The 25,436-nt window shown below is 43.6% G+C and overlaps 1 protein-coding gene across 4 annotated transcripts; it reads right to left on the bottom strand.

Moving 5' to 3' along the window:
- Positions 1 to 29: 29 nt before the first annotated feature.
- On the bottom strand, positions 30 to 25,436 carry fhod3a (formin homology 2 domain containing 3a). Of its 4 annotated transcripts, XM_061266609.1 has the most exons (30): positions 25,273 to 25,435; positions 24,974 to 25,199; positions 21,622 to 21,731; positions 19,848 to 19,915; positions 10,492 to 10,559; positions 10,124 to 10,229; positions 9,954 to 10,048; positions 9,775 to 9,886; positions 9,599 to 9,693; positions 9,395 to 9,538; positions 9,090 to 9,325; positions 8,087 to 8,203; positions 7,563 to 7,982; positions 7,108 to 7,167; positions 6,886 to 7,020; positions 6,768 to 6,818; positions 6,025 to 6,227; positions 5,279 to 5,587; positions 4,480 to 5,186; positions 4,192 to 4,329; positions 3,546 to 3,704; positions 3,302 to 3,484; positions 2,754 to 2,873; positions 2,507 to 2,668; positions 2,250 to 2,440; positions 1,924 to 2,176; positions 1,795 to 1,818; positions 1,509 to 1,659; positions 1,279 to 1,443; positions 30 to 1,206 (listed from the first exon to the last, which is right to left on the bottom strand). In XM_061266609.1, exons 2-30 carry the CDS (start codon positions 25,136 to 25,138, stop codon positions 1,124 to 1,126), a joined length of 4,830 nt encoding a protein of 1,609 aa, XP_061122593.1. In that variant the 5' UTR covers positions 25,139 to 25,199; positions 25,273 to 25,435; the 3' UTR covers positions 30 to 1,123. The 4 variants fall into 4 exon arrangements, with proteins under 4 accessions (XP_061122593.1, XP_061122594.1, XP_061122595.1 ...); XM_061266610.1 differs by lacking the exon at positions 1,795 to 1,818 and having other exon boundaries at positions 1,966 to 2,176; positions 24,974 to 25,436; XM_061266611.1 differs by lacking the exon at positions 8,087 to 8,203 and having other exon boundaries at positions 24,974 to 25,436.

The raw sequence follows: 25,436 nt of genomic DNA, 5'->3' as shown, positions 1-25,436 counted from the left end.
AAATATGAAATTACATGTTGAATGTTGGATGCTTTTTTTAACCTTACACAATGTTTTTATTTATTTTATTTTCATTCCTGTAGATCATTTACAAACAGCATTTCAAGTGAGACAATTGGACTTCATGGTGATGTTTCCCAGGTTGCGAAGGGCCCTCATTTCCTTCAATTCGATATATTAAAAAGAAAAGAAAAAAAAACACACTTTGAAAGCAAAAGCAGCGAGGAATAACTCCATAAAAATAATACTTCCCTCTATTTGACCAAATCTACAGTTTTATATCTTACAAATTTACTCTTCTGTTAATTCTGCTCCAACTATAATACAATTTCTACATATATTATAAAATAACTTCAACTGCACTACACAAGCACACCATTGACACCGATGTAACAGGGCAAGTACATGTTACATGCAGTCTTTGCTACGACTTTAATAATTGTAAAAAAAAAAAGTATTTTTACACTTTACAAATAATTCCTCAAAAATAAAAACTTCCTTTACTGAGAGTGACTTCGTAAGGTGCAAAAGGTTTACAAAATAAGAGTGAGAGCTTTCAAATAAATACTGAGAACATTTTCACCCAAAAAGAAAAAGGAACTGTTTGCAACACTGAGGAAGTTAACAGGAAACAGAAGCAGATGAATAAAGCAAACAACATTATCCCTTTTTTTTTTTTTTTTTTTGGTTGAAAGGCACACAGCCAATTAAAGACCCTCGGTTGCCCGGAGCAACCATTTGTACTTACACAAAATTATCATTTCAGGTTTGCCTTTTCTGTGTTGATTTTAGGTACTTTGGAACTGGGTGAAAGTTCATCTTTGGGTCATCAGTTCACAGCTTAAATAGGAGTAATGGCGTTGTCTTTAAATAACAGCTATTCCAATTAACCTGAACGACAGCATCGCTTCTCCTCCTTTCCTTCCTTCCTTCACCGCATCCTCAGGAGGATTGTCATTGTGCAGCACTCCAAAAAAAATAAAAATAAAACGACAACAACACTGACGTCATCACTCAGACACATCCGGCAAGGTTAGCAGCTGACAGAAACTTGGAGCTTCCGCTTGGTGCAATGAGAAGATTGTGTAGCAAAGGCAAACGGCGACCATGTTAGAGCACCATATTACATCTGCGGCTCGCCGGAATCGGTTAAACCCAACGCCAACGCCTCCTCTGGGGTTAAACCGTTTTTCAAGGTCCGCCTCACTGAAAGAAAAAAAAAAAAATCACGTCAAGTTGTGTCGGACTGCAAGGATATAATTTTGTTGTAGAGCTTACATGATTTCCGGTTGGCCCTTGACCTCCTCCTCTCGCGCGGTTGCGGTCTACTTCCTGGAGCCTGAGTGGCGGACCTCACGATGCGTTCCATGATTTCATCCGCCGCGTCGTCTCCGCACACCTGAGTGTCTTCCACGGCCGGGGTCCGCGTCCGCATGCTGCCACCTAGAGACACGCGTTTGTAAATTCAAATTTCAAAATTTCATTTGTCCTATCTCAGTCGCCCTTACCTCCCCGTCCTGGTCGTGACCGAGTGCGCGTCCGCAGGCCCGGTACAGCGCTGCCGTCCTTGTCGCCGCCGCAGCTTAGGCTCGTTCTCAGCACGGCTTTCATGTGCTCGTGTTCCGCCGCGTCTTCTGCGTGGCCCAGACCTTGTGGCCTCTAAAGACAAAGGTCAAAAGTTAGCTTTACCAAACCAGGACAGATAAAATGTCTCTTTTGCAGTTTTTGTTGAAAGTGGTGATGTCATGCACACACGCAAACACACATGCAGGAGACGGGCACACGTTTAGGTACCTCGCTCTCCTCTTCGTCATCGGACTACACGGGAAAGAAAGATGGAAAGTCAAAGAACACGAAGAGAATCAAGGGAGGAATTTCAAGGAGCGGCACTCCGCTTAGAGGAAGAAGAGCAGGGAAAAGAACCTGAGCTTGCGGCGAAGGGGCCACGGTGGCTTCACAACTCACTGTCGCGTCCATCTCCACGTCTACGATCATCTTCCCTCGCGTTTTGTTCCGTTGGCGGTGGTCGGCTCGTTTCTGTTTCTGCTGCAGCACGCGGTCTCGGGTGGTCCGGTACTCCAGAGCGAACTCGCTGAGGATCTTACTGAACCTGTGGACGCTGACGTCTCTGGCGCTGTACGCCGGGTGGCCCAGAAATAAAAGGAAGGAATGGAACCTGACAAGAAGAGATGTCAATCATTTGGTGTTTTTCCCGCTATCAACAGATGTAGGATTGTGAGGAGCGCCACCTATTGATGATCCTGCGGTGGACGATCTTGAGGATGATGATTCGCTCGGCGGAGTCTTTGAGGAAATCCGACATCTTCTGCTTGAGCTGCGGTTTCATCTCGTGCTTGGCGATCACCTTCAGGTGGTCCCACGATGCTTTGCAGCGGCGTTCCATCTGACCCAGGTTCTCCTGCAGCAGGTCGAAATCCACCTGGCATCCAAAAAAGGAGAATTATAGTTTGGTGGAAAAGTTTGTCATCTTTGTATAAAGGCCGACCTTGGCGGAACGTGTGATGGCTCCAATTTCCGAGTAGAGGTCCGTGCTTTGAGGAAAGTTCTCCACCACCACCGAGCAGGTGTGATGCAGCAGAGACTGTTTATGGACCGTGTCCTTTACTTCGGGGACCTTCTGCAAGTACGTCAGCTCGAAACCTTTGGCCTGGATGCACAACGTTTATTTGTAGTAATGCAAATTAATCTGCACATGGCTTCAGTCCATCACTCCAGAAATAAACCCGACTCACGTTGGTTCCATTGAGGAAATTTCCGATTGCGAGCAACGTGGAGAGAATGCAGCGGAGAGTCTTGTTCTTCTCAAGTTGTTCCATCCCCTCCTTGAGATCCTGCAGTGGCTCAGCTACTTCCTGAAGATAAAAAAATAATAATTTGTATCATTCATTGCTAACAACTTGCAGTGTATTGGCTCCGCCCCCCCAGAAAATCAGTGAATTGAGATCAGTTGGCCTTGGTTGGAAATATGAGCCTCAAAGGAAATATAAACGAGGACTCCATCTTGTGAGAAGCGCCAAACTTTACAAGACGACACGGTTTATTTGGACTTTAAACTCCGTATGAGCCAAATGCGATGCGCCGGAGGAAGACCGCTAATAAACTCGGTGAGGTAACTGCGTTGATGTTTTGCGGATGTCGACACAGATGCGGCGCACATTGAGATGATAGATGTGCAAAAGTATTGAGACGGAGCTTATCTAATAGAAATAGCGCCCTCTTGTGGCATCTATAGGCAATCACAACCCATTCAATCCATACATTTGTGTCAACACATTCTCACCTTTTCAGTTGCCTCGTAGTCCATCTTGAAGGCCCACAGCTGAAGTCGGGCGGAGAGCTCGCTGATGGACGACAAAGTGAGGAGGAACTGCTCGGCCGAACCCAGAGGAGTGTCGGGGTTAGCCAATTGAGCCTCCTGGATCTTCTGCTTCTCCTCCTCAGTCGGGATCATTGTGAGGATTTTCTGTCGGATGAGACAATATTTAATACCGGGCTCCTTTTTATGAAAATCTTTGTGTTCGTACCTCGATGCCTTCCTTGTTGAGCGCGTATTCATCAAAGTTAAGGATGGCCGTCTTGATGGTGCGAGGCGGGGGCAGAACGGTTAGCCCGATGTTGATGGCGTTGCTCCTTTTGGAATCCAGCACGATAATCTCCTGGCGCTTACCGTCCGCTGCAGGTTTCTAAAACACGCAAAGGCACCGAGAGGGTCACTGCCGGGTTTCTCGCCGAGCCTTGCTTTTCTCAAACCGTGTGGTCCACTTTATGGGCTTTTAAAGATTTACAGCATCATCACGCTGGTTATATTATCTGCAGCTGTGGGGGACTTTCGGTTTGCTCCAAGGACACTTCATTAGGTGCAGAACCCAACGAGTGTGTCAGGATTTATTTCCAAGAGCCACATGTACATCTTTGAAGACATGGTGGTCCTGAACATGGAGGATCACTGCAGGACCGAGACTATCGTAGCAACAGACCGGCGTTATTTTGTTAAGAGTTTACGTAGATCTCAACTGTTAAGTCCTTGGAAATTCTGTAAAGGCTGAATCTCAGCTCTGCGTGTTTTACTGGACCCTCAAAAATGGAGTTGTTTGATCTGGATCAGAACACACATGACCTGGCTTAACCTTCAATATATTTGAGAGCCACCTAAAGCCTCTCGAGACTTACCTTGGTCACAGGCATTTCTTTTGACTTGGACTCAAACAGATGTTCCAGTTTGACTGTGTCTAATTTCACTGACTCCAGTTTGGTCCAAACGGAGTCTCCATTCCTCTTGTAGTCCCTGCATGGCACTTCTGGACGCACCTGAACACACAGTCGGGATCCAACATTTTATTTTCTGTCACGCTCCCCCAAGTGGATTAGTTTGCTTGAAATTCCACCGCCATCTACTGGAGCGGATGTGCAATTACACTTTATTTTAGTGCAGCAAAAAAAGTTGCATACATGTTTTACCTCATTCCAGAATAATCTGATTGTCTTCTTCTTCTTGTTGAAAAGAGGAGGTTCAGGAGGAGGCCCGTGCATTAGGGAGCTGAACGACGGGGGAGGTGGAGGAGGCAGCATCATGTTCGACAAGGGAGGAGGTGGCGGGCAACTGCTGAGGACAGGCGGGGGTGGAGGGAAGGACGCGAAGGAGAGCATCGGAGGCGGAGGCGGAGGAAGGGGAGGGGGAGGCGGCGGGGGTAGGTCGCCGCAGCTGCTCATCAAATTAGCGTCCAGGATATCGACGTCGTCGTCCTCCGTCAGGTCGGTGAAGTTGATGTCGCCGATGCGCAGCTCTCGAGGGCTAGCTAAGAGTTGGTCCCAGATGGTGTCCGACTCCTTTTTGGGAGGAAGAAGCGGCATTACATCTTCGACTTGGCCGTCCAAGTGCGGGTGGTTCATGTCCTTGATCAAATCTCCGAAGCGCTCGGCGAATTGCCGTATGCTCCCCCGCTGATCGTTTTTCTCATCGTGCTCGTTGTGTAACTGTTCATCGCTCGGCTGTTCGTCAACGTCCTTGTGCGTCTCCTCTTTGTCCTCCCCCTCTCCTTCTTCTTTCTCCCTCTCGGCATCCTCCTCTTCCTCGCAGGGCTTCTTGTTTTGCGAGTACAACATGTCCAGCATGAAAAGTTTACTGTTGAGTTTGCTACTTTGTTTGTTTACTTCTTCTTTGAGGTCTGGAAAAAAAAATGCGTGCACGTAAAAATTTATGACGTCTCTTGACTCATCAAAGATTTAATTGGAACTAAAAAAATAAATCCACACTGACCATTCTCGCTGTTCCCTCGCTCTTCTCTCTCCAGGGTGCTGCTAGCTGAGGAGATGCTGGAGGCCGAGCAGTTGTCCTTCTCGTTCACCTCCTCGTTTTGCCTCTCCTTGTCGCTCAGGATACCGCTGTCCTCCTCGGCCTCCTCCTGCACCTTCGTCTCTTGAGTCTCCTCCTGATCGCCTTCCTCCTCGCTTTCGATCTCCGCTTCTTCTTGCACCTCCTTCTCTTCTTCTCGCTCCTCTTGTTCCTCCTCGGTTTTGTTCTCCTCGGGTTCTTCTCTGGCCTTCGAGTCGTCGGCTTCTTCTGTCACTGAGAAACACGCTTGTTTATTTTACATCGAAACGTGGTGTAGCACTTTTTTTTTTGCAGCGTTCAAGGGGACTTCTATTTGTACAAGGGCGCACGGCTCAACACGCACGCTCGCAAGGAAAACAAACAGTACTTGGCTAACGCCAAACCACATCCCGGGCGCACAAAGCCGGGTTGTGGCCACAACTGAAAAGGAAATGAAGGACCCAGTTCCTGTTTGGATCCAAACACAACTCGGGCTACAGTCGGCGTAGTGATGCCGGCCGAGGTTAGAATAACACGGCGCCGTGAGGCCTAATTGCCAGAAACTGTACACACCCAAAAATAAGACACTTTTTTGACCTTTTACCTACTTTCTCAATTTCTAGTTTTTCATTTGAGGACGGTTTTAAATCTTTCCCCCCAAAAAATCATATAAACCTCCTACTAATTCTTACCAGCTTGAGAGGGTGCGTAAGTGCTAACGGGTTGTTCAGCTTCGTCGTCGGCCTCCTGCGAGGACGGCGTGATGCTCCGCGTGGACGACGGCCACGTCTCGGAAGGTTCGAAGGTCAGGTCGAGTTCCAGGCGGGTCCTCGGTCCGCGGGGGACGCGTTCCTTCTCGTACTCCTCGGCCGCCAAGCGCTCCACGTTCTTATACCTGAGAGGAATCAATTTCTTGTTTAGTTGCTGAATGATCCGAGATGTTCAACCTGCCAGCTGGAAACTGAGAGCACAGAGTGGACCCTCTCCCTCAATATGCTCCTTCCACTAACCCCTCCTCTTTTTCCCATGAATATGTGGCACTTGTGTTCCGACTTCATTAGCATCAGACCACTTCAGAGTTCCTGGATACTGCTTTGTGTGAGTATTAGCTCGGTGCGGAGTGTGGCCAATCCCCCAAAAGAAGCTTTTAATTGGATGTATATAATAAAGTCACCTTTTTTTGGTCAACTGAAGGACTGTATGCAAAATATTTCCATGAGAGAAAAAGCCACACCCACACAGACATATTGTTTCATTGCATGTCAATGAGGCTCTGTGTGGCAGAATAGAAAAACATTTGCATCAGTATGCAAATGTGTTCGGGACATCTTAGTTCCGCATGTTAGCCGAGGCTAATTCTCATGAGAACCCAAAGTGCTGCAGGAAATTGGTCTATTTGGGAGGTTCTTTAAAAGAATTGAAATTTGTTATTTACCTTTCTTCCCGCGCCAACCGGGCCTCCTCCATTTTATCCAAGTAGTCTCGGCTGTGGCAGACAGATTATGATCAGATTTTTTTTTTTCTGCAGTGTCATCCGCTGACCCAGGCCTTACCTGTGTTTGTTCCTCTCCTCTCGTTCGATCCTCTGCAGCCTCTCCTCTCTCTCCATCCGGCGCCGCTCTCGTTCGGCCGCCAACGACTCCTGGTGTTGTCGATACGAGGAAGATAGGAGACCTCCCAGGGGAGGCCTGAGGGAGCACAAATGAGAATTATAATCATTTTTATATCCCACTATGGCATCGCACGAGTTAGTCCAATGGGCCAGGTGAGCTCACCTGGGACTGGTGGGCGTCGAGGAGCCGCCGTGAGTGGAGTAGGACCCGGGACCCCCGTTCCTTTGTAGAAGAAGAAAAACAGCGGTGAGACAGCCATTCAAGTTAAAACAATATGTCGACTGACCAGAGGCGAGAAACAATTGGTGCGATATTGTGAATGCTGGAATTGAACTACTTGAAGAGCAGATCCAAGTGCCAAAGGGGAGGAAGTGCATCAAAGCAAGACCGGTAAAGTGTAAAGAGCCACCACTGTATGCAAATGAAAAATGTTAAGAAGTGACAAGAAGATCCCATAGAGGTCCACAGCAGAAGAGTGGAAAAAGGAACGGGGGGAGGGGAGTGTGATGGGGAACCCAAGTGAAGCCTTTCAGGGTGAGGATTAATAAAATGTGAGCATTCAAAGACTTGATTGTGAAGAAGAAAAGTTGGGAAGGAAGTCTGGGTTTCCCTCTGACCTTGGAATTGTCGCATTATCTGTCTGCACTTCGGCTTGGGTTGGAGATTGAGGTGACGTCTCTTCCTCCATGTCGTAGGAGAAGAGGTGAAATGGCGAGTGGGGTTTGTATGGGAGGTGCTCGGGGGAGGGATACAAACCGCCGCGCAATGGCGGGCTGACCTCTTTGCTGGCTGGCACTGTGCTGGTGACCTTCTTCCTGGCCAACAGGGCGGCCAGAAGAGAGGGGGCGCTGAGGGGGGAGGGCATGGGAGGAGGGGACAGGGGAGTCAAGTGGGGGCTCGGGGGGGAGGGCATGGGAGGAGGGGACACGGGGGATGATTCCTTCCAAATCCCAGGATCTCGCTCGTGTATGGGTTTGGATGTGATGGTGATGGATTGGATTGTCCGTTGAATGATGGATGGAAAATGGCGAACCGAGCTAAGGAGAGAGGATTGGAATAAGAATAAACAATAGGAACCCAAAACAGTGTTGCCATGGTTTTCGAAGAGCTCCTGAGATAAGACGCTTTGACCCCATTGTACCTGGAACTATTCTGACTAGTCAAAAAAGCGTCATCGTTTTCATCGGAATCGGATTCGGTCAGGGCGGGCGGATCCTCTTCATACTCCTTTATCACTGCATCCTCATATTCCTCATCTCTACGGAAGGAATCGGGAAGGGGTGATCAGAAAGGAGGCTTGATTACATGCATGGGTGGATGGCAGGAAAATGGATGCAAGGTTATGAAGAAATACAAGAATGACATCACGATTCAGGAATGGGAATTGAGAAATGAATCGAGTATTATTCAGAGGATCACATGATCGTCATTCAAATCATGCAACGATGCTCTCGAGTGGTTATAAGCAGTGGAGGGGATGACGTTGGAGGATTGTTGGAAAATCTCAGGGAATCCAAAAATGCTGAGCGCAGTATTTTTGGGAGGGGTGTCGAATAGCATCAATGTTAATTTTACGATTCGTAAAACAAAACAAAACAAAACAAAACAAAACAAAACAAAACAAAACAAAACAAAACAAAACAAAACAAAACAAAACAAAACAAAACAAAACAGCATCAATGTTAATGTCATAATTCGCAAAATAAAATAAAATAAAATAAAATACAAGAAGAGTGTTAGTTGAACTACTGAAAAAAAAAAAACCTTTCCACCATTGTGATGAACCTGTCCAATTTTAAAATGACTTTGGCAAAATATGATGCGAACCTTTGTGCGAGTGAGGGAGGGGACTGTGGTTGTTTAATGGACACGGCAACAATTTTTATATCGTGATAAAGTGCTGACTTGGCAAACATCGAGCCTCTATAGCATGGTGGTAAAGTGCATCTTGGTAGTAGTAGTAAAGGACCACAGTGGAGGTCAGAAGCTGATATTTTTCAACTTACATGGATGGAAGGCAACCTGAAAGTGCTCTGGAGCGGAAAGTGTCGATACAAAAGAGTCAAGTTTTTCCTCTCGACTTATTTCAACTAATTCAAGATAAATCCTGCAAGAAGTGATGACTGGCTTGTTGACTCACTCACCTTTCGCTAATTTCCTCAGGCCTTTGCCCGTTAAACGGATGGAAGCCTGCCCTTTGTGGGGACGCGGGGCTGCAGGGGGACGCCTGTCCGGATCGCACCAGAGAAGCCCTGCGGCTCCGCCTCCTCTCCAACCCGCACCGCTTATCCCCGCCCCCGATGCTCGCTCGCCGACGATCCCGTCGACCCGTCGGCGGAGGCTGGCTGTCGTCGTCGCCGTCCTCATGCCGGAGGGTGGACTGGTTGACAAATAAAACATTTCTGAGTTCCAATTATCACGGCTACTTTTCTGCTTCTAAAATACAAACCTCGTAGATGTTGAGCTGCTCAACCAAATCCAGATCAGTTCCTTTCCGATTCAGGTGTCTCTGGGTTACCGTCTCCATTCCTTGCTCTTCCAGACCGTCCACCATGTCGTAAAAAGAGTCCTGGTCCGGTAATGCTGCCAGTGTCTGCCGGAACAAGCCCAGAGTTGATACGGAAATTGGTCAAATTTTTCTTTCCGTTCATACCTTGTTGATGAGGGTCATGGCGTAGATCAGGAGCTCTGTGTCCACGCCGTCTTTCTCCTGCAAGATCTCAATAGCATTGGACCACGCTTTGCAACCTAGACACACCGGTTTCAAATATTAAACGGGCAAATGACTTTGTATATTAACAGAAATGCAAATGATGAGTTATAATCCACCTCTTTTGGAATCCACTGTAGCAATGGCTTCCATGAGAAGCGAGGCGTTGGATTCAGAGTACTCCACGAAGACCAGCAAGAGTTTCATTGCTGTTTTAACCACCAGGCGGAACTAGAATAGAGAATTACAATTAGTTGTGCTGAAAAAAAATGCTACAAAAATGTCTTTATGGTTTTACCTTTGACCCCACAAGTGTATAAAGCCACTCGATTGTCTCAGTGTGGCTGATGACCCCGTTCATCCCGTCAACGTAAAGCATGATCTGTCCCAGAGCTGTAAAAAAAAAAAAAAAAAAAGCCTCATATTGACTTGAAAATTGTGTACTTTTTTGCCTGAATTGTTTTATACCTCTTAATATATAGTTCTGGTAGTTCTGGTCCGCTTCAGCGCCCACTTTGATGAGACACGTCAAACCTTCAGCCATCACAAACTCATGGACGAGGTCTTTGTCATCCTGGTGTAAAAATAAAAAATAGTAAATTACTACATTATACATGCACAAAATAATCTTATTTTGCTTTGCTCCCTCCCAGCAGGAGGCAGTAAAGTTCTGTTTTAAACCAAACTATCAACATCAAGTGCAATATGTTCTTTGCTTGAGAACCGTATGACCCAAACTAGATCAACGGGTTAATTATATAACCAAATCTAAAGAATGCAGCCGGCACCACAGCTGCATTCCAAAAAAACATTTCATGCATTTTGGTCTATATTACCTGAAAGATTTGCTTCAGCGAAAACAGCGCCCTCCTCAAGTCACGTCCATTGGAGTTATACAGTTTTTCTGCAGAGAGAGAAATAGGTGTTATGATTTCATTACGACTATCCGCTTCCTTTCTGGCAGGTCTTGTTTATTCCACAGCTTTGCACATTTTACAAAAAAAAAAAACTTCTCAATGAATCTCAGATGTGGAAAGGTTTGGACAATAAATGGATGGATTTCATCGCACACGTTGGTGGCCAGCGCCACCGCACACTTTTACCGTGTCCTCACTGGCCGCACGGCACGTGTACGGCCTCTCGCCCCCCGTTTGTCACGCACGGACACACACACACACACAAACATATGCGCACTTGTACACGTTGCACGAGTGATTAGAGTTGTAATGGAATGTTAATGAGACTCTGGCTGGGTTTTAGTCGTGAGGTATTCAGGTCATGACATGGAAAGTACTCGGGACTAAATGCTGGAAGTGCTGATAACGCTGCAATCATACTTAACCTTGTCAATCTTCCAACATAAAAAAAAAAAACATATTTACGACCTTATTAATCATGTTGTATAAAACCTGAATTTACTTGCTGATAAGAAAACCTTTGGACCATCTCAAGGAGAAACGGATTTTCTAAAAGTAAGGCTGTGGCGCTGTCTTGTCTGTCTGGAGCTTAGTGGTAACAATCACTGAACCAAATGAGGCTAACCCAAGACCAGGGTCACAATCATTATCATTCCACACCATGAATTACTGTGTGTCTCCCCGACGAAGCAACGTCCATAAAATATCCGTCCATACATTTAGTTGCACCCAGAAAATGTTATCTTTTTATTATATTTTGCTATCTACTGTTCCTTATGGGAACAATAAAAGGTGGCCTGCACTACTTTTATGGCTTGGTTGACACCATTTTTTTTAGTTTCCTTTTAAGTCAAAGCCAAGAACAGTAAGTCTGGGCCACAGGATCGTTCTTCAAAGTGACAACGTCACCGAGCTGTGAGCGAAAGCTGTCAGGGTAACCTTTACTGAAATATCTGCTGTCTATCAAAGGCTTGTCAGCAGTTGTGATAAGGTTCAAACTTGGCCCAATTCATTGTGTCCTGCACTTGAGTGTAAAAATAAATCCATGTTACTATTTTCGTGATGACGCTAAAATTACCTATGCACAAAAGGAACTAAAATTAAAGCAGTTTCCTGAGAAAAAAAAAAAGTGTCCCATTACTTTTGTCCACGCCGCACTGAATTTACAGGTTTATCAACATACCTGGAGATAAATACTTAATTAGAAAGCAAGTACAGTTTGTTTTAAATAAGACTGGAATTTCAATAACTCACAAACTAGGCAGGTCTTAACATAGATGAAGACAAATGAGCAACAGAGAAGAAGAAAAAAAACTAAACAAAGCCAAGAGTTGGCTGTCCACGTGTCCTACACAGACCAGGCTCTCATTTTTCCCCGGCCACGCGTTTTATTATTGTCATAAGAAACCTGAAACACTGGCTGGGATGTGTCATTGTGGTTTGTACTTGTATTGGAGCACTGTTTGTGAACGCAGGCGTTGATATGCACACAGCATGTGGATGCAGACTAGATGACACGTTTTCAGTCCAAAAAAATTCTTCTTTTTTTTGAAAGGACACAAAGTTCTTCACCCTGACCTCACATTGTGGCAGGCTCAGCACATAATTTAATCCCATATACCACCTTAAAATAGATTTTATAAAAGGAAAGAAAAAATAAATAAAAACCACAATGAGCTGTTTTTGTCGTAATATGTTTTATTGTAAAAGTCTGTGATTCATTTGTAAGCCCATTTTTTTGTCAAATTCTCGGCTTAGGGGGTATTTAATTTTTTTTGCTCAACTGCGGAGAGTAAAAAAAATCTATTAGAAGCGAGGAATCCATTTTAGGGGAAGTTTAAAACACAATTCTGCCTTTTCATTATATATATAATGTAATTTATGGTGTCGTTTTACTCCAACCATTCGGCCGATGAAGATAAAACTACAATGTGCATAAATCAGGGAAACTACCAAATCTCCAGAAGAAACAATTAACAACCTAACTCAATATCCTTTCACCAGGTAGTTGAGATTTGGATGCATGCAATTCAGTCCCAGATTGGATTAATGAGGATTTGACACCTACAATGGATTTCCATCGACTCGGAATAGCGAATGAAAATTGCATGGATCAGTGGGAGTGTCCTGGGGACCGAGGGATTCCCCCACAGTGGATTCTTCCTACTAAATCGCTCAGGCGTGCTGAGATCCCTCCTTCTCCCACCATAATGAGATTAGCACTGTGACCCTTCAGCTTGGACTAATCCCTCAACATTTTACTTTGCATCTACTCACAGAACTCACACAAGTCAACTGAGGCCGTTTATCAATTTATTAAAATTCTTGGTTCCGAAATGACATGAGCCACGGTGGTAAATTCCCTATCATCTCTGTTTAGCCACATGAATGTCTGGGGAAGATCACCCCACTCAAGGTCAACCAAGGATAACATTATTCCGTGGCACAACTGTCAGTGGGTCATACTCGAAAGGAGACCCCGGTTTAAGCTCAGTTAAAACCGCTGAGCTTATATCTTGAGGATTCAATAGTACTCCTAAAAAAAGTTGTGTGGGCCGATCAGTCAGTTGGCTCTTAAACTCGGTCTTCTAAAATAAAGATGTGAGAAGAGCATGATGGCATGCTGGAGGGTTTCATTTAATCTCACAAGTGTCAGTATATCATGCTAAATATAGCCAAGTTGGGTATCACACACGCTGTAACATGGAGAGTCACTTATTTTGTTGTTGCTGCTGTCACGTCGTCAGTTGAGGCCCTCTAAAGTTCACACTATCAAGTATGACGCCAACATAATGTGACAGTTCCACAACAGTTAATGTTTCCAAATTGGAAGTTACGCTCCAGTATCCATTAAGGAAGGAGAATATGATCGAATCCAGAGAACGCAATCGTGATAAATGAACATAAATTACTTCACATTTATATTCTACATATTCATCCAGGTTACTGAAAAAAAAGTTTGTGTTTAAGGAATAAAGTAAAAATATAATGTGTGACTTTCTTACAATATCTAGAATAGAGAATGTTAGTGGGTCACGAAAAGAGCCCTGTGGTACACCACAGATAATTACAGGAGATTTTGCAAATGAGAAATTGTTTGACAAAATAATTTGAATAAATGTATGTTTTGGGGAATAAATTCCGCTCACAACTGCACTTTTACTGCCAGTTCAACTTCTTGCGTCAACTCATCTATATTCATTAAAAAATGACAATCACTTCCAATGTTATTGTCAAAAAGGATCAAAGTTTTGGTGTCAAAGTACAGCTAGTACTGCATGTTCATGAGTGTGTCGTTTAGAGAGGGGGGAAAAAAATAGCCCATCAATCTCTCAGAGGCTAATAGAGTTTGGATAATGGTCGATTACATTCTCATGTCAAACCGAGGCAGAAAGGAACATTTGGCAGGCCCTGACGACAAAACTGCTGAGGACAACTCTGTTATTTTGCGACTGTCTATTTTTTCTCTGTTGGTCTTGGCCCACTCGGAGGAGCGCTGGAAGCTACTGATGGCGCGGATGACGATCGAGGGCTCATGAATTTCGTGCGAGTGCAAAGTAAGACCTCCGATGTTATTGTGGGATACATGCAATAAAAAAAATAGTGGTTCAAAGGTTGTTTATGCCGAGTGATTAGCTCCATTTTAATTGCAGCTCATGTGATTGTGGGAAAGTTCAGATTTTATTACGCACGTGTGAAACAAGCACTCAGTGTTTTGGCTAAAACAACCCCCACCCATTCTTTGTCATTCCCTCTCACGCCCTTTCTCACGCTCAGTGTCATTGTTAATTGACCGGCCTCGGCGTACGTGTGCAGTGATGTCGCATGTCGGATAAACAACAGAGAAAACTACTGGGATTAAATCTTTAGATGAAGAATATATAATCCTTTGTAATATGGAGATTGATGTCAACTCAGGACTAGCAAATATTTTATTCTGCTATACTTCAGTCAATTGGCTTGTGCAAGAAATAAATGCACTGCACAAAACTCCGACACAACTCCGGGCATTTGAATTTATGAACTTTCATGAGCTTGCATGAAAACTACATGACACAGCAGCTAGCATGTTTGTATTGGACCCAAATGCAACTTCCTGTTCCATTGGGTCTGCAGCCAGCTGATTCTCTTTTTACCTGGAACGCATCAGCTCCTAAACCCATCATCCCTTAAAAAAAAAAAACAGACTGGATCGGACCCCAAGCTCGCATTCTCCCGCGCGTGCTGGGCATGTTTAGCTTGTGGTGATCCTAATGTTTTATTGCATTATGTAATGGTTGGAAAATGATTAAAACAGATGAGCCAGAGGTTTGCGGAGAAGCGCTCGGTGGCTATAAGCAAAAATGCAGACTTTGCAGTTATACACACACATGGCGTGATATACAGTATTTCTTCCATACAATGTCGATCCTGATTTAAAACCTCCAGTTTGTATCTTTGGCTTTCATTGTCTTAAATCTTGGCTCCAGTGGTGCAAGAGGAATTTTTGTTTTCACAAATATATTTTTAAACCTTGGCATGCAATGACAGTCATCAACTGGGCTAGGGTGTTTTTATAAGGAAAGAATGGTCACCAACCACTTAGGTAATCTTCATACCAGGAAAACTACAGCCCTCCAACATACTGTGATGTGCTTTTTTGGAATTTCTATTTGTCTTCCCGTGACAAGTTAAATTAAATTTGAGGAATAGTATCTATAGTAAGGGCAGGAACGTAGGACAGAATTGTTCACATTCTGTCTCTTGGTAACATGTTTGTGTAGCTACAAATTTCGTCTTTAGGCAGTGTTAATAGGTGCCCCAAAGGGAAACGACAAATATTCCAGACATGGAACAAGCAAAAAGACAAAGTCAGACACTTAAAGGAAATTACTCGAAAGTACAATGTATCTACTATGCATTAAATACCGTATTGTCCAGACTATAAGGCGCACCGGACTACAAGGCACACCTTCAATGAATGGCCCATTTTAACTTTGTCCTTATATAAGGCGCACCGGACTATAAGGCTCACCATTAATGCATCATGTCAGATTTTTAATCCAAATCAAATTATTCTCCATTTTATCTTTTTTAGTTCAACTTCAGACGCAACAAATTACTTTATAATCACAAAATAATGATCCATCGTCTTTTTGATTTATGATTCATAGTCTTCAGCGGGCCACTTTTGATTGATTTCATGACACAATGCTTCGGGCCAGTTTAAATTTAGGAATTTGGTCCATATATAAGGCACACTGTCGGCTTTCGAGAAAATTTTAGGTATTTACGTGCGCCTTATAGTCCGGAAAATACGGTAAATAAAAAAGCTTATTTGACTGAGAGGCTGGCTGACCTAACTCAAAGTTGCCACTGAGTCACCCATTGCGCTTTCCACTTCTTTTTAACACAAGCTATTATTTTTCCAGTCGATGTATTGAGGCTTCGGAAAGCTCACTCGAGAGCACAACAGTTGCGTCGCGCATGTTTGTCAGCATAAGTGCAGGCTTGGGAAAACCCTGCCACATCCACAGCAAGCAAAACACTTCTACTGCTGGACACCATTTGACGTTTATTCGCTATGACAGTTAAGAAAATCAGCGTTTGATGTCTGTTCCAATTTTTTTTAGTTTACATTGTCTCCTGAATGGTTTTGAAAGAGCTGAAATACACTTTTAGGCTAGCGCTGAATTATTCCGCTACTTCCACCACTTTACACCTCCATCCATAATACCTCAGCAGCTCCCACAGCAGCCATGACTCATGTGGGCTCCGGCGGTGAGGGTAAAGGGGAAACTATGCGAGCGATTTTTCCCTGTATTGCCTTCCTGCTGTGACTGGCGATGAGGGTGTCCTCGATTCTGATTTGTAGGAAAACAGATTGAAAAAATATCTTTGTTGATAGACACAAGGCATATTTTGAGCCAAAGCCACAGGTGAACACACGTGTGTATATATTTGGAGGCACAGAAATGGGACACCGAAAATTTAAGATAGCTAGTCAGACTGTTTACTTTTTTCAATAACTTATATCTTCGTGTCCCGTGACACAACGGTGGGGAAATTGCTGGTGTGGCTTGCACGTATTTAAAACTTTTGACAACTGTCCAACAAATTAAGATGTTCCTCCCAATTCATTTCACCCCCAGTGACAGTTTGAATGTTTGTGCGAATGGTTGTCTCATTATTTTTCCTGTAATTGACTGATGACTAGTAAAGGGTGCAGCCGCCCTGGGCCCAAAGTCATTTAGGAGAGACTCAAGTTCCATACACACCTAATGATACTTGAAATCAGCACAAATCTGCCTTGAATTCAATTCGTAATAATCGAGTTCAGCTCAACCGCGCTACGCATTAGCCGGTAAACCCTTATCTGGGTTGTGTTTGTGTGTGGCCAGATGGTGAAAGCTACGTAAGCTATGCACTTTAAATAGCATCACACCGACATACCCTGATGAGGTACGAGAGAATAGCCAACAAAATGACAACCGTGATTTCCCATGTCAGTCGGTAAACACCGTGTCTTTGGAACCCCGCGATTAGATTACCAAAAATGGTACGGTACAGTTATTTAGCTTTCCCCCCAAATTACTGAACTGTTTGACGGAAACAAACCACTAGAGCCCAGGTGTCAAACTCAAGGCCAGATACGGCCCGCCACATCATTGTATCTGGCCCGCGAAGACAAATTGTGCATCAAATTCGTGTGTCATTACTAGAATTGCAAATTGTCTTCACTTTTAATAATATCTTCTTTTTTTTTAATATTTGACCAGTTTTTACTCGTCTGATTTGAAAACGAGTTATGTTTTGTAGCTTTTATTGTATACGAGGTGTTTTTGCCGAGCAGCCTTTCAGCTCGGCCGTAATGTGTCTGGACCTTAATGACTGCAAAGCCACAGATGTCCCGTTCGACGTCCGCCCCCCCTCCTAGCTTAGCCAATGCCAAACATTATCTCCCTGTCACACCATGCCATCGCCAGGCCTTATCTCCCGTTGCCTGCACAGTAAATCGCTGTTGGAACCAGCTGTTTTCTCCCGTTGCATCTCAAAGCCAGACTGCGCTATACAACTGCTGGCATAGAAACAACCACTTGTCACTTCACCATCATGTCAGGACGGTTCATCTACTGGGACTGTAATTTACAGTACATGAGGATTACTTACAAATTAGTGTATCTATATTTTGTTTCCAAAGACAGATTGAACAGAAGCCAGTTTTACCTACTGCATGACTCTCATTAGTGTGGCATACCTGTCAAATACCATAGCTCTATTTTTGATCACTGAAACCAAAAGTAATTGCTGCATGTGGGAAGTCTGACCACAAGGAAAACAACGTTGACAATGAAAAATGTCTACCTCCCCGATTAGTTTGAAATGTTTGTCTCATTACTTCCTTGAATCAAGCAAGGTCTTTTGTGTGACTGACCTTGAGCTAAGAGTGTAACGTTTTATACGATTGCAGTGGTATAGTGGATAAATAAAAAAATGGTTAGATTTAAGATAGTTCTAAATAAAATTTAAGCGGTACGCTAACCTTCGTCACGTTTCCGCCGTGTCGACACTTTCTAAAGATAAAGTCCCGTCTGCCACTGCCCCACCTCCCATTCCAGAGCCATCTCTCTCCACCAGTCTGCTTTTAGTCCTGCAACAGCTAAAATTATCTTTTAATCAGGAGCTTGTGACTCGGACTCTAATGGAAATGCAGACCACGGGATTATCTCGGAGAATTTGGGGAAAAAGGGCCTTATAATAGACACCGAGAGACGACGAACTGTGACACGAGTGAGATTAAAAAAGGAATTGATCCTTTCCGGTTGTAATCGTACACAGATCCTTGAGAAACACGGAATATTCAAGGCAACACTCCGTAAGCAATCTCAGTCTTTGATTGAGACAGACTTTTTGTTATTTAGCGGATAAAATGCTGACGACTACTCAAGCGATTTGAAGGGTCAAGACCTCGGAAGGATTAGAGAGCGTTAAAGAAGTAGTGGACAACTGAGACAGAGGGCGGGGCAACTAGTCGTCATGTCTCTAAAGTGAACAGACCACATTACATTGTAGAATAAGAACTGCTACTTCCGAAACAGCTAAATCCTAGCTAGAGGGTGAAACGGTTCTCATAAAGGCTCGGTGTTAGCACGCTAGAAAAAATTCTAGGCAGCAGTTGTTTATGTCATGCCGAACGACATCAAACACAATGTTGTTTTTGCTAAAGCCGAGATGTGCAATGTGTAATCCCCCCCCCCCCCCCCCCACGTGAGGGCATGCGCGTTGTCGTGGTGTAAGAAAGGGATTTAGCCAACAACGCCAATCCCTACGCTCAATCAACTCCATCAGCGCCATGTTCACTGAGGCTTTTATATTTTTATTTGCAACGGGTTATAGGTTCCTTATCCATGTTTTGAAGATCCCACACCAGTTATGCATCGCCATCAACTCATTTGACCTTCTCTCATTTTTAATCAATTCTTGCTAGGGACTGATTCTGTCATTCAGAGTTTGCTGCTATCACTGGCACGGACTGTGTTGACGCTGGCTAGGGAAAAGGTCATGAAGGACGACGGTGAGACGGAAAGAGCAAAGCATAGATAGAGATTAATTTAATGCCTTTGGAAAAGGGGGCAGGAAATGGCAACTAAATACTCTCATGAGATTCCGTTCAAAAAAGATTGAGCCGCTATGCCGTAATAAGATATTTAAATCGCCCATGTGTTCACGGATATTTCCGTGAGACGGCTAAAATAAACTTTGTTTACTTTATGTGATTTGACTACTGAGAATTTCCTTCGCAGAGTGAGAAAATTAAAACCCATGAAGGGAAATATTAATACTCGACTGTTATTACATTCTTTTTGTGTGGGGAAATGAGTCTTGCATGTTAACAAGTCATCAACTTTGGGACATCATCATGCAAATTATCCTTAATTGTTCCTAAGTGGCTCTGGCGGATTTACATTCCATTATTCTGACACATTTGTTTAGAAATAAAAACAAAAAAATTTTTACTAAACACTATTTTTCATGACAAACCATCAGGTGACAATAGATTTTCCAAAAGCGGTTAGCTAGCTATACATCCAGAAGTGATCATCATTATCGTCACTCGCAGTGATGTTGATACCATATTACACTAAGTGCATCGGGAGCTTTCTCACAGCGGGAGGTCTATCATCCCAAATCTGGATGTTCTCTATACGGCGCGTATTGGATTGCTCATGAATCCGACCATATGGGCGTGCAATTTCATTTGAAGAAATCATACAAATTTGTTTCGGGATACTCACCGATGCAGGCGTGTACGCGGACGGTCAGCTGGGTTCGTAAAACAACACTGTGCTTTTTCCCTCTGGACCTGCGGGAGATAAAAATACACATGTGAACGTTGTATTATTATATTATTTATTTTATTCTATTTTCTATTTTATTATTCTATCCAGTGTCACATGTTTTGGGGTCGTGTTTTAGTTGCATCTGTTGTGGTCAGTCTTGTTCCTGATCTCTATTGATTAGCTCCCGAAGGCGGGCACTCGTGGCGTGTTCATGTGTGCCTCGTTGTGTCATTAGTTGACTTGTATTTAGTAACCTGGTTTTGCAGGGTGTCTGTTTGTTCGTTTCGCAACTCACATTCCACATGGCATGTCATGATTGTTGTCGTGATAACTGTCTTGATTCCTCATGTTTTTTTGTGACTTTGAATGCTGACTGTTTTATGACTTTGCTAATTTTGTACAGTCCCTTGTCTGTCTTGTTTTGGAAATAATTTCCTCCCAATTGTGTGGCAGGAGTGGCATTTTAAAATTTGTTTTTGTTATATTTAAAGATGCCACACAATCAATGTTTTCATCCAACCTGGTCTTAATCTTTAACTCCCATCATGATAACCGAGAGAAAAACACTCCAGAATATCTTTTCTGGATTCTTGATAACTACCATCCAGCAAAACTTAAAGTGAACCTGCTTGGTTGTTGATGGAAAAACACAAATGTTCTGTCATCGTATTATCCTGGAAAGATACACATAGCTTCTTAAAATATATTTTGACATTTACATCTTAGGTTTTCTTCCACTCTGCAACATTGTTGTGCCCATCTTCTTTCCCTTTGTTTACTATCAACTCAGTTGTGACGACAAGCCGCCGAAAGCACTGGAAATTCTGCCTAGATTATATTTTGCTTGCGGATTAAATAATCAGGATTAGGCAAATAGTACTTCACTGATAAGAAACATGTGGAAGAGCGGGGAAATATGTTTTTGGAGGAGTCGTGCATTTCAAATGCCTCAACCAAGTTGAACCCAACCCCATTTCTGACTCATTGACCAATAGTAACCTTTGTTTAAAAAAACAAAACAAATCCGCATTGATTGAAAGTCACACTGTTCCAATCCAACCGGTTGCTCCACTTAAAAAAAAGTCACGCCTTTATTCACCTGTCTATTATGTGAAAGCATAGCTGACAAAGCAGACACATGAGCCAAACACCCAAGCACACAGACGCAGGTTTTGTGGTTTTGTCTTTGCTTAGCGAGCTGCCGCCGGCAACTTAACAGATCCGCATACCACAAATCTCTGCTAAGACTTAAATGGTGCCGACTCGAATCTGGCCAAAGTTGATAAAATGTCGTCTGATTTGATTTGGATTAAAAATCTGACATGATGCATTAATGGTGCGCCTTATAGTCCGGTGCGCCTTATATAAGGGCAAAGTTTTAAAATGGGCCATTCATTGAAGGTGCGCCTTATAGTCCGGAAAATACGGTTGGTTATAAGGGTGAAGAAAGCCACCAGTAGGTGACACACATGAACTACTCGGGATTGCTTTATTCATTAAAATGCACAGTTGGTGCAATATGAGTTGTCGGGAAAGAAGGAAGGAAATTAGTACGTGTGTTTCCACAGTGCTTCATACTTTCCATGAACTTCTGCTCCCAAGAAATCCATATCAAGCTGCTTATGATTCTTCCCTGTTATATTAGAATGGGAGCAGTTTGTGTTGCTTGTTTATAGAAATGGATGTATTCCCACAGCGTGTGATAAATGATATGAAGAAGACATCTCACCCTGTTTCATCTTGCTGGAAGCCTTCCAGCTCGTCCCTTTGCTCTGCCAAGGAGGACTCCAAGTCCAGATAGGTGCCATTGTGGGAAAGCTGCAGCGCACAATCATCGAGCTATGGAAAATAGAAAGACGTGGTGTTAAAGCTCAATACGACAAAATGCCGAATCATTAAGTCTTGAAAGTTTCTCGCAATTCCTTCGAGTTCTGCTACAATGGCTAGTCTCCACATCATTGTTGCAGATGTTTCAAAGCGTTTTGGAACATGAGTGAAAACGGCGGGAGGGCTGTTTTTCATGTGGCTTTGTTTTTATGTACTAAGGAATTATTGTTGGCGGTTATAAATAAAATCAGCGCAACATAAAACTCAAACAAGAAAAGGAACAAAAATTAATTCAACCTGTGAACATAAAGAAGTCTATAGTGTAAAACGTGTGTATGGAAATCAATGTCCCGCTGCTAAAAGGCGATAAATGCATCGGTGACATCTGCTATTACTTGATCCAGTACATTGTGCGTCAGTCACTCCATTACATTGTGTAACTGGAAACCCTGCTGTGTTTAAAACCAGGTGCACAAGAATATATCCGTACACCATTGATGTTTATGAGCGCAAGTTGATAGCAGGTGCTAAGAGTATCCCGGTAACAATGCATAATAAGTAACATATGTCATCCCATTTATTTATTTCTGATGAATGAGATCCGAGTCAAAAGTGTCGAATTAGAATTTGACCTGGAATGGTCGCCGGGTGTGATGCCAAACGATTGCCCGGCCGAGGAATATGACGACACACTGTGAGCGACGGGCGCTGATCACAAGACCCGCCGCGGGCCCTCGAACTCGGAAACAGAGACGGTCCGACTGGCGGCGTAAATATAACCTTGCTATATTTACTTGTGGTTGCGTCCACTCAGGAGCCCAAGGGGAGGTGTGTCTGTGAAGCCTGGGAGTTGTGAGGCTAGTTCTATTATGGAGATTGTCAAATTTAGAAATCATCCAAAAGTATGAACAGGCCACCAAGCAAGGGTGCTGACTTTTTGTCTTGTTCTAGTTCCTCTCTCATTTTAATCTGAGCCAAATCCTAATCCAACAACGGAGGAAAGGCAAAACATGGGACAGTAAATAATCAGACACAACCCTGATTAAAAACGCAGTCGATAAAGCGGATTAAAATGCACTTGGAGTTGCGTTTCCGTGTTTGACGCCGCCGTATTATTGAAACGACAGCCAATTTGCTCATCGAGTTGTTTACCTGATTCTCGGTCATGCTTAAAATCTTTAGCGTGCTGCACAGAATTGACAATTAAATTACATGTAAATTAAATTACACAACTTTGCATTATGGTTTGTGCTTTGTGAGTTGTGTTAAAATAGTTTGTATGACCAAATTCGGGGAGGGGGGAGTGTCGGGGTGAGAACAAAGGGGTTGTTAATCACGTCCTGCCCTACTACCCCAATTTGAAGTTGAAATAAGACAAAAGCATTTCTTCCGCCTAATCTGTCCCACATTATTCAGCACATTTAGCGCCGCTTTCATTCCACAAATACCGCGCAGCCACTTTTATCCTAGTCGAGTGTCTCAGTAGACGAGTAGAACTAATAACTGGGGGTCTCACGTTCTCAAAACTCTCCGGTGGGCGGACTGGATGGAGTTCCAGTAGCAACTGTAAGGTCCCAGGCTGTGCCCAAAAACACTTAGTAGCGAGTATTATTTACACTCATTTAATCAAACTCTCCCCCGAAGTGGAGAGTAATTATTTCCATGTTAGAATAACATCGAGCATGGTAACGGCCCCCTTATGTAACTTGGACTTTTAAGAACTTTCTCAAGGCAATCAGAGTTGCATAAGTGAACGCAGCCACAATTTTAAGAGGGTGTGCACACTTTTGCAATAATTGAACCAAGTATTGACTTGGACAGGTGGATGCATTTTTTTTTTTTTTAATTGTCTTGAGAATTCTTTTACAGTAATTGGCAACTGCAATATCGCCAACTAGTGGCCTGGCATGCACAATACAACATTTTAAGTTGTTTTGGAGAATTTTCGTGCTTATGGGATTGCTTTGACAACACGTGAAAAAAACATTCTTACTGTTGACGTGTAAACGTACCCGCATTCCACGCCGCTCTTTCCTCGCGTGTGTTTAAGTGTGTACAAACGGCGCGTGGTCAGAGAGGTAGAGGAAGGAGACAGGGGGGGAAGAGGTCAGGAAAACCATGTCACCCAAAGTGAGAAGAACAAAGTGTTGCAGGCATCCGGGCCTGGCCCGCAGGAATTCTGGGACAAGTGACCTATACTTTATGTGTAACCCAGCTGGCCATGCACATAGTCACAACATAATAATACAGTAGGATTTCCTGAGAGAAGGACACAGGAGGTTATTTTGCTTTGACAAAGAGACGCTATCAAATATCACCCCCCTTAAAAAAAAAATAAAAAAAATAAACATTCATTAAGTGTAAAACCGCCGACATTTTTCAACAACATAATCCCAATTAAGTCTCTTAAGCATTAGACGAGGGGAAAAAGTGCAACTTTTCAGTTTCATCCCTATAATCTAGTCAGTCTCCGGTTGCCATCGCGCACCAAATTGCAAACACGAACACAAGCCGTTGCCATCTGTCCATGTCAAGGTTGTAATTATAAGCTTTTCTGCGCTGTGGGCCATTTTTCATTTGTTTTGCGGCTTTTAAAATACGGAGGAAGCTCAAGATGGACTGGTCTGGAAAACCACTTTGCTGTTGAAAGTGGGTTTGCTGTCAGAGTTGTGTGCAAGCACTTCAACTCTCTTTAAGGCTCCCCCCTTTTCTTTTTTTTTTAATATACACCTTCAACTTTTTTTTCTTACAGTAAAAACAATGTCACATATCTGGTCGGAACCGACGATGTGAGTGGTTGGAAGGAATGCGGTGCTGTTTGGGAGTTTTCCCTCGGGCTCCTTTTGGACCTTTTCACATGGCCATTAGAAATTGACAGTGACCACTATACACCTGTGTGTCAGACTATTTGTTGAGCTCGTGTCTAGTTAAATGAAGATGCTGGAGGATAGTTGGACTACTAATGGCTGCCTGTCAACAAAGATTTACAGATCTTTACACGTGCATAATCTTATTTCTAGTCCTGGCCTAAAATATGGCCACCATGGGATTAAGTTGTTTATCATGAGAAAAATGACATTTGTGGTGGAGTTTGTTGCTACTGTAAGCCTGGAGGAAAATATTTGAAATATATTTCACCCCATAAGAGTTGATTATGAAGACACCATATTTACTTTTGCTGTCATTTTTTAAAAATTATTTACACAACCATCTGAAATTCTAGTACAGTTTATCAGTACTTTTAGAAGTCTTACCTTGTGTGGAGCCTTCAAGAGCCGGTGGATGCCTGCAAGTTGGTTGATGAGGGGGATGTCCTCCCTGAAAGTGTACAACGGCGGTCGGGTCGGTTCTGGAAAATTAGTGCTGTTGAACGGATCGGTGTCGTCTAAAAACTGAATCCTGCACACAAACGTGGCCATGGTGCATCCATGCAAGTGGTTGCCAGCTTTCCCCGGGCTCCTCAGCTCAATATGCTGGTAACTAAAACAAACAAGCGTCGTCAAGTGGGCAACCCGGGACCCAGGCTTGATCCGATGGACTGCCGGTCACTCACTATGCTGTCTCTCGTCTTCTGCTGCAGATTTTTTTGATTTTTTTTTTTTGCACTGCCCTGTTTTATTCTGGGATAGGCAGGTGGCCAATAAAGGGGGACGTAGGCGGACTCCAGCAGCCTGGTGCCGGAGAGTGTCTGTCTGACACTGACAGCCGCTCCACTGT

Source organism: Syngnathus typhle, linkage group LG20, assembly GCF_033458585.1.
Source record: "Syngnathus typhle isolate RoL2023-S1 ecotype Sweden linkage group LG20, RoL_Styp_1.0, whole genome shotgun sequence".
Lineage (NCBI taxonomy): Eukaryota > Metazoa > Chordata > Actinopteri > Syngnathiformes > Syngnathidae > Syngnathus > Syngnathus typhle.
This window is presented reverse-complemented; position numbering and strand designations above follow the sequence as displayed.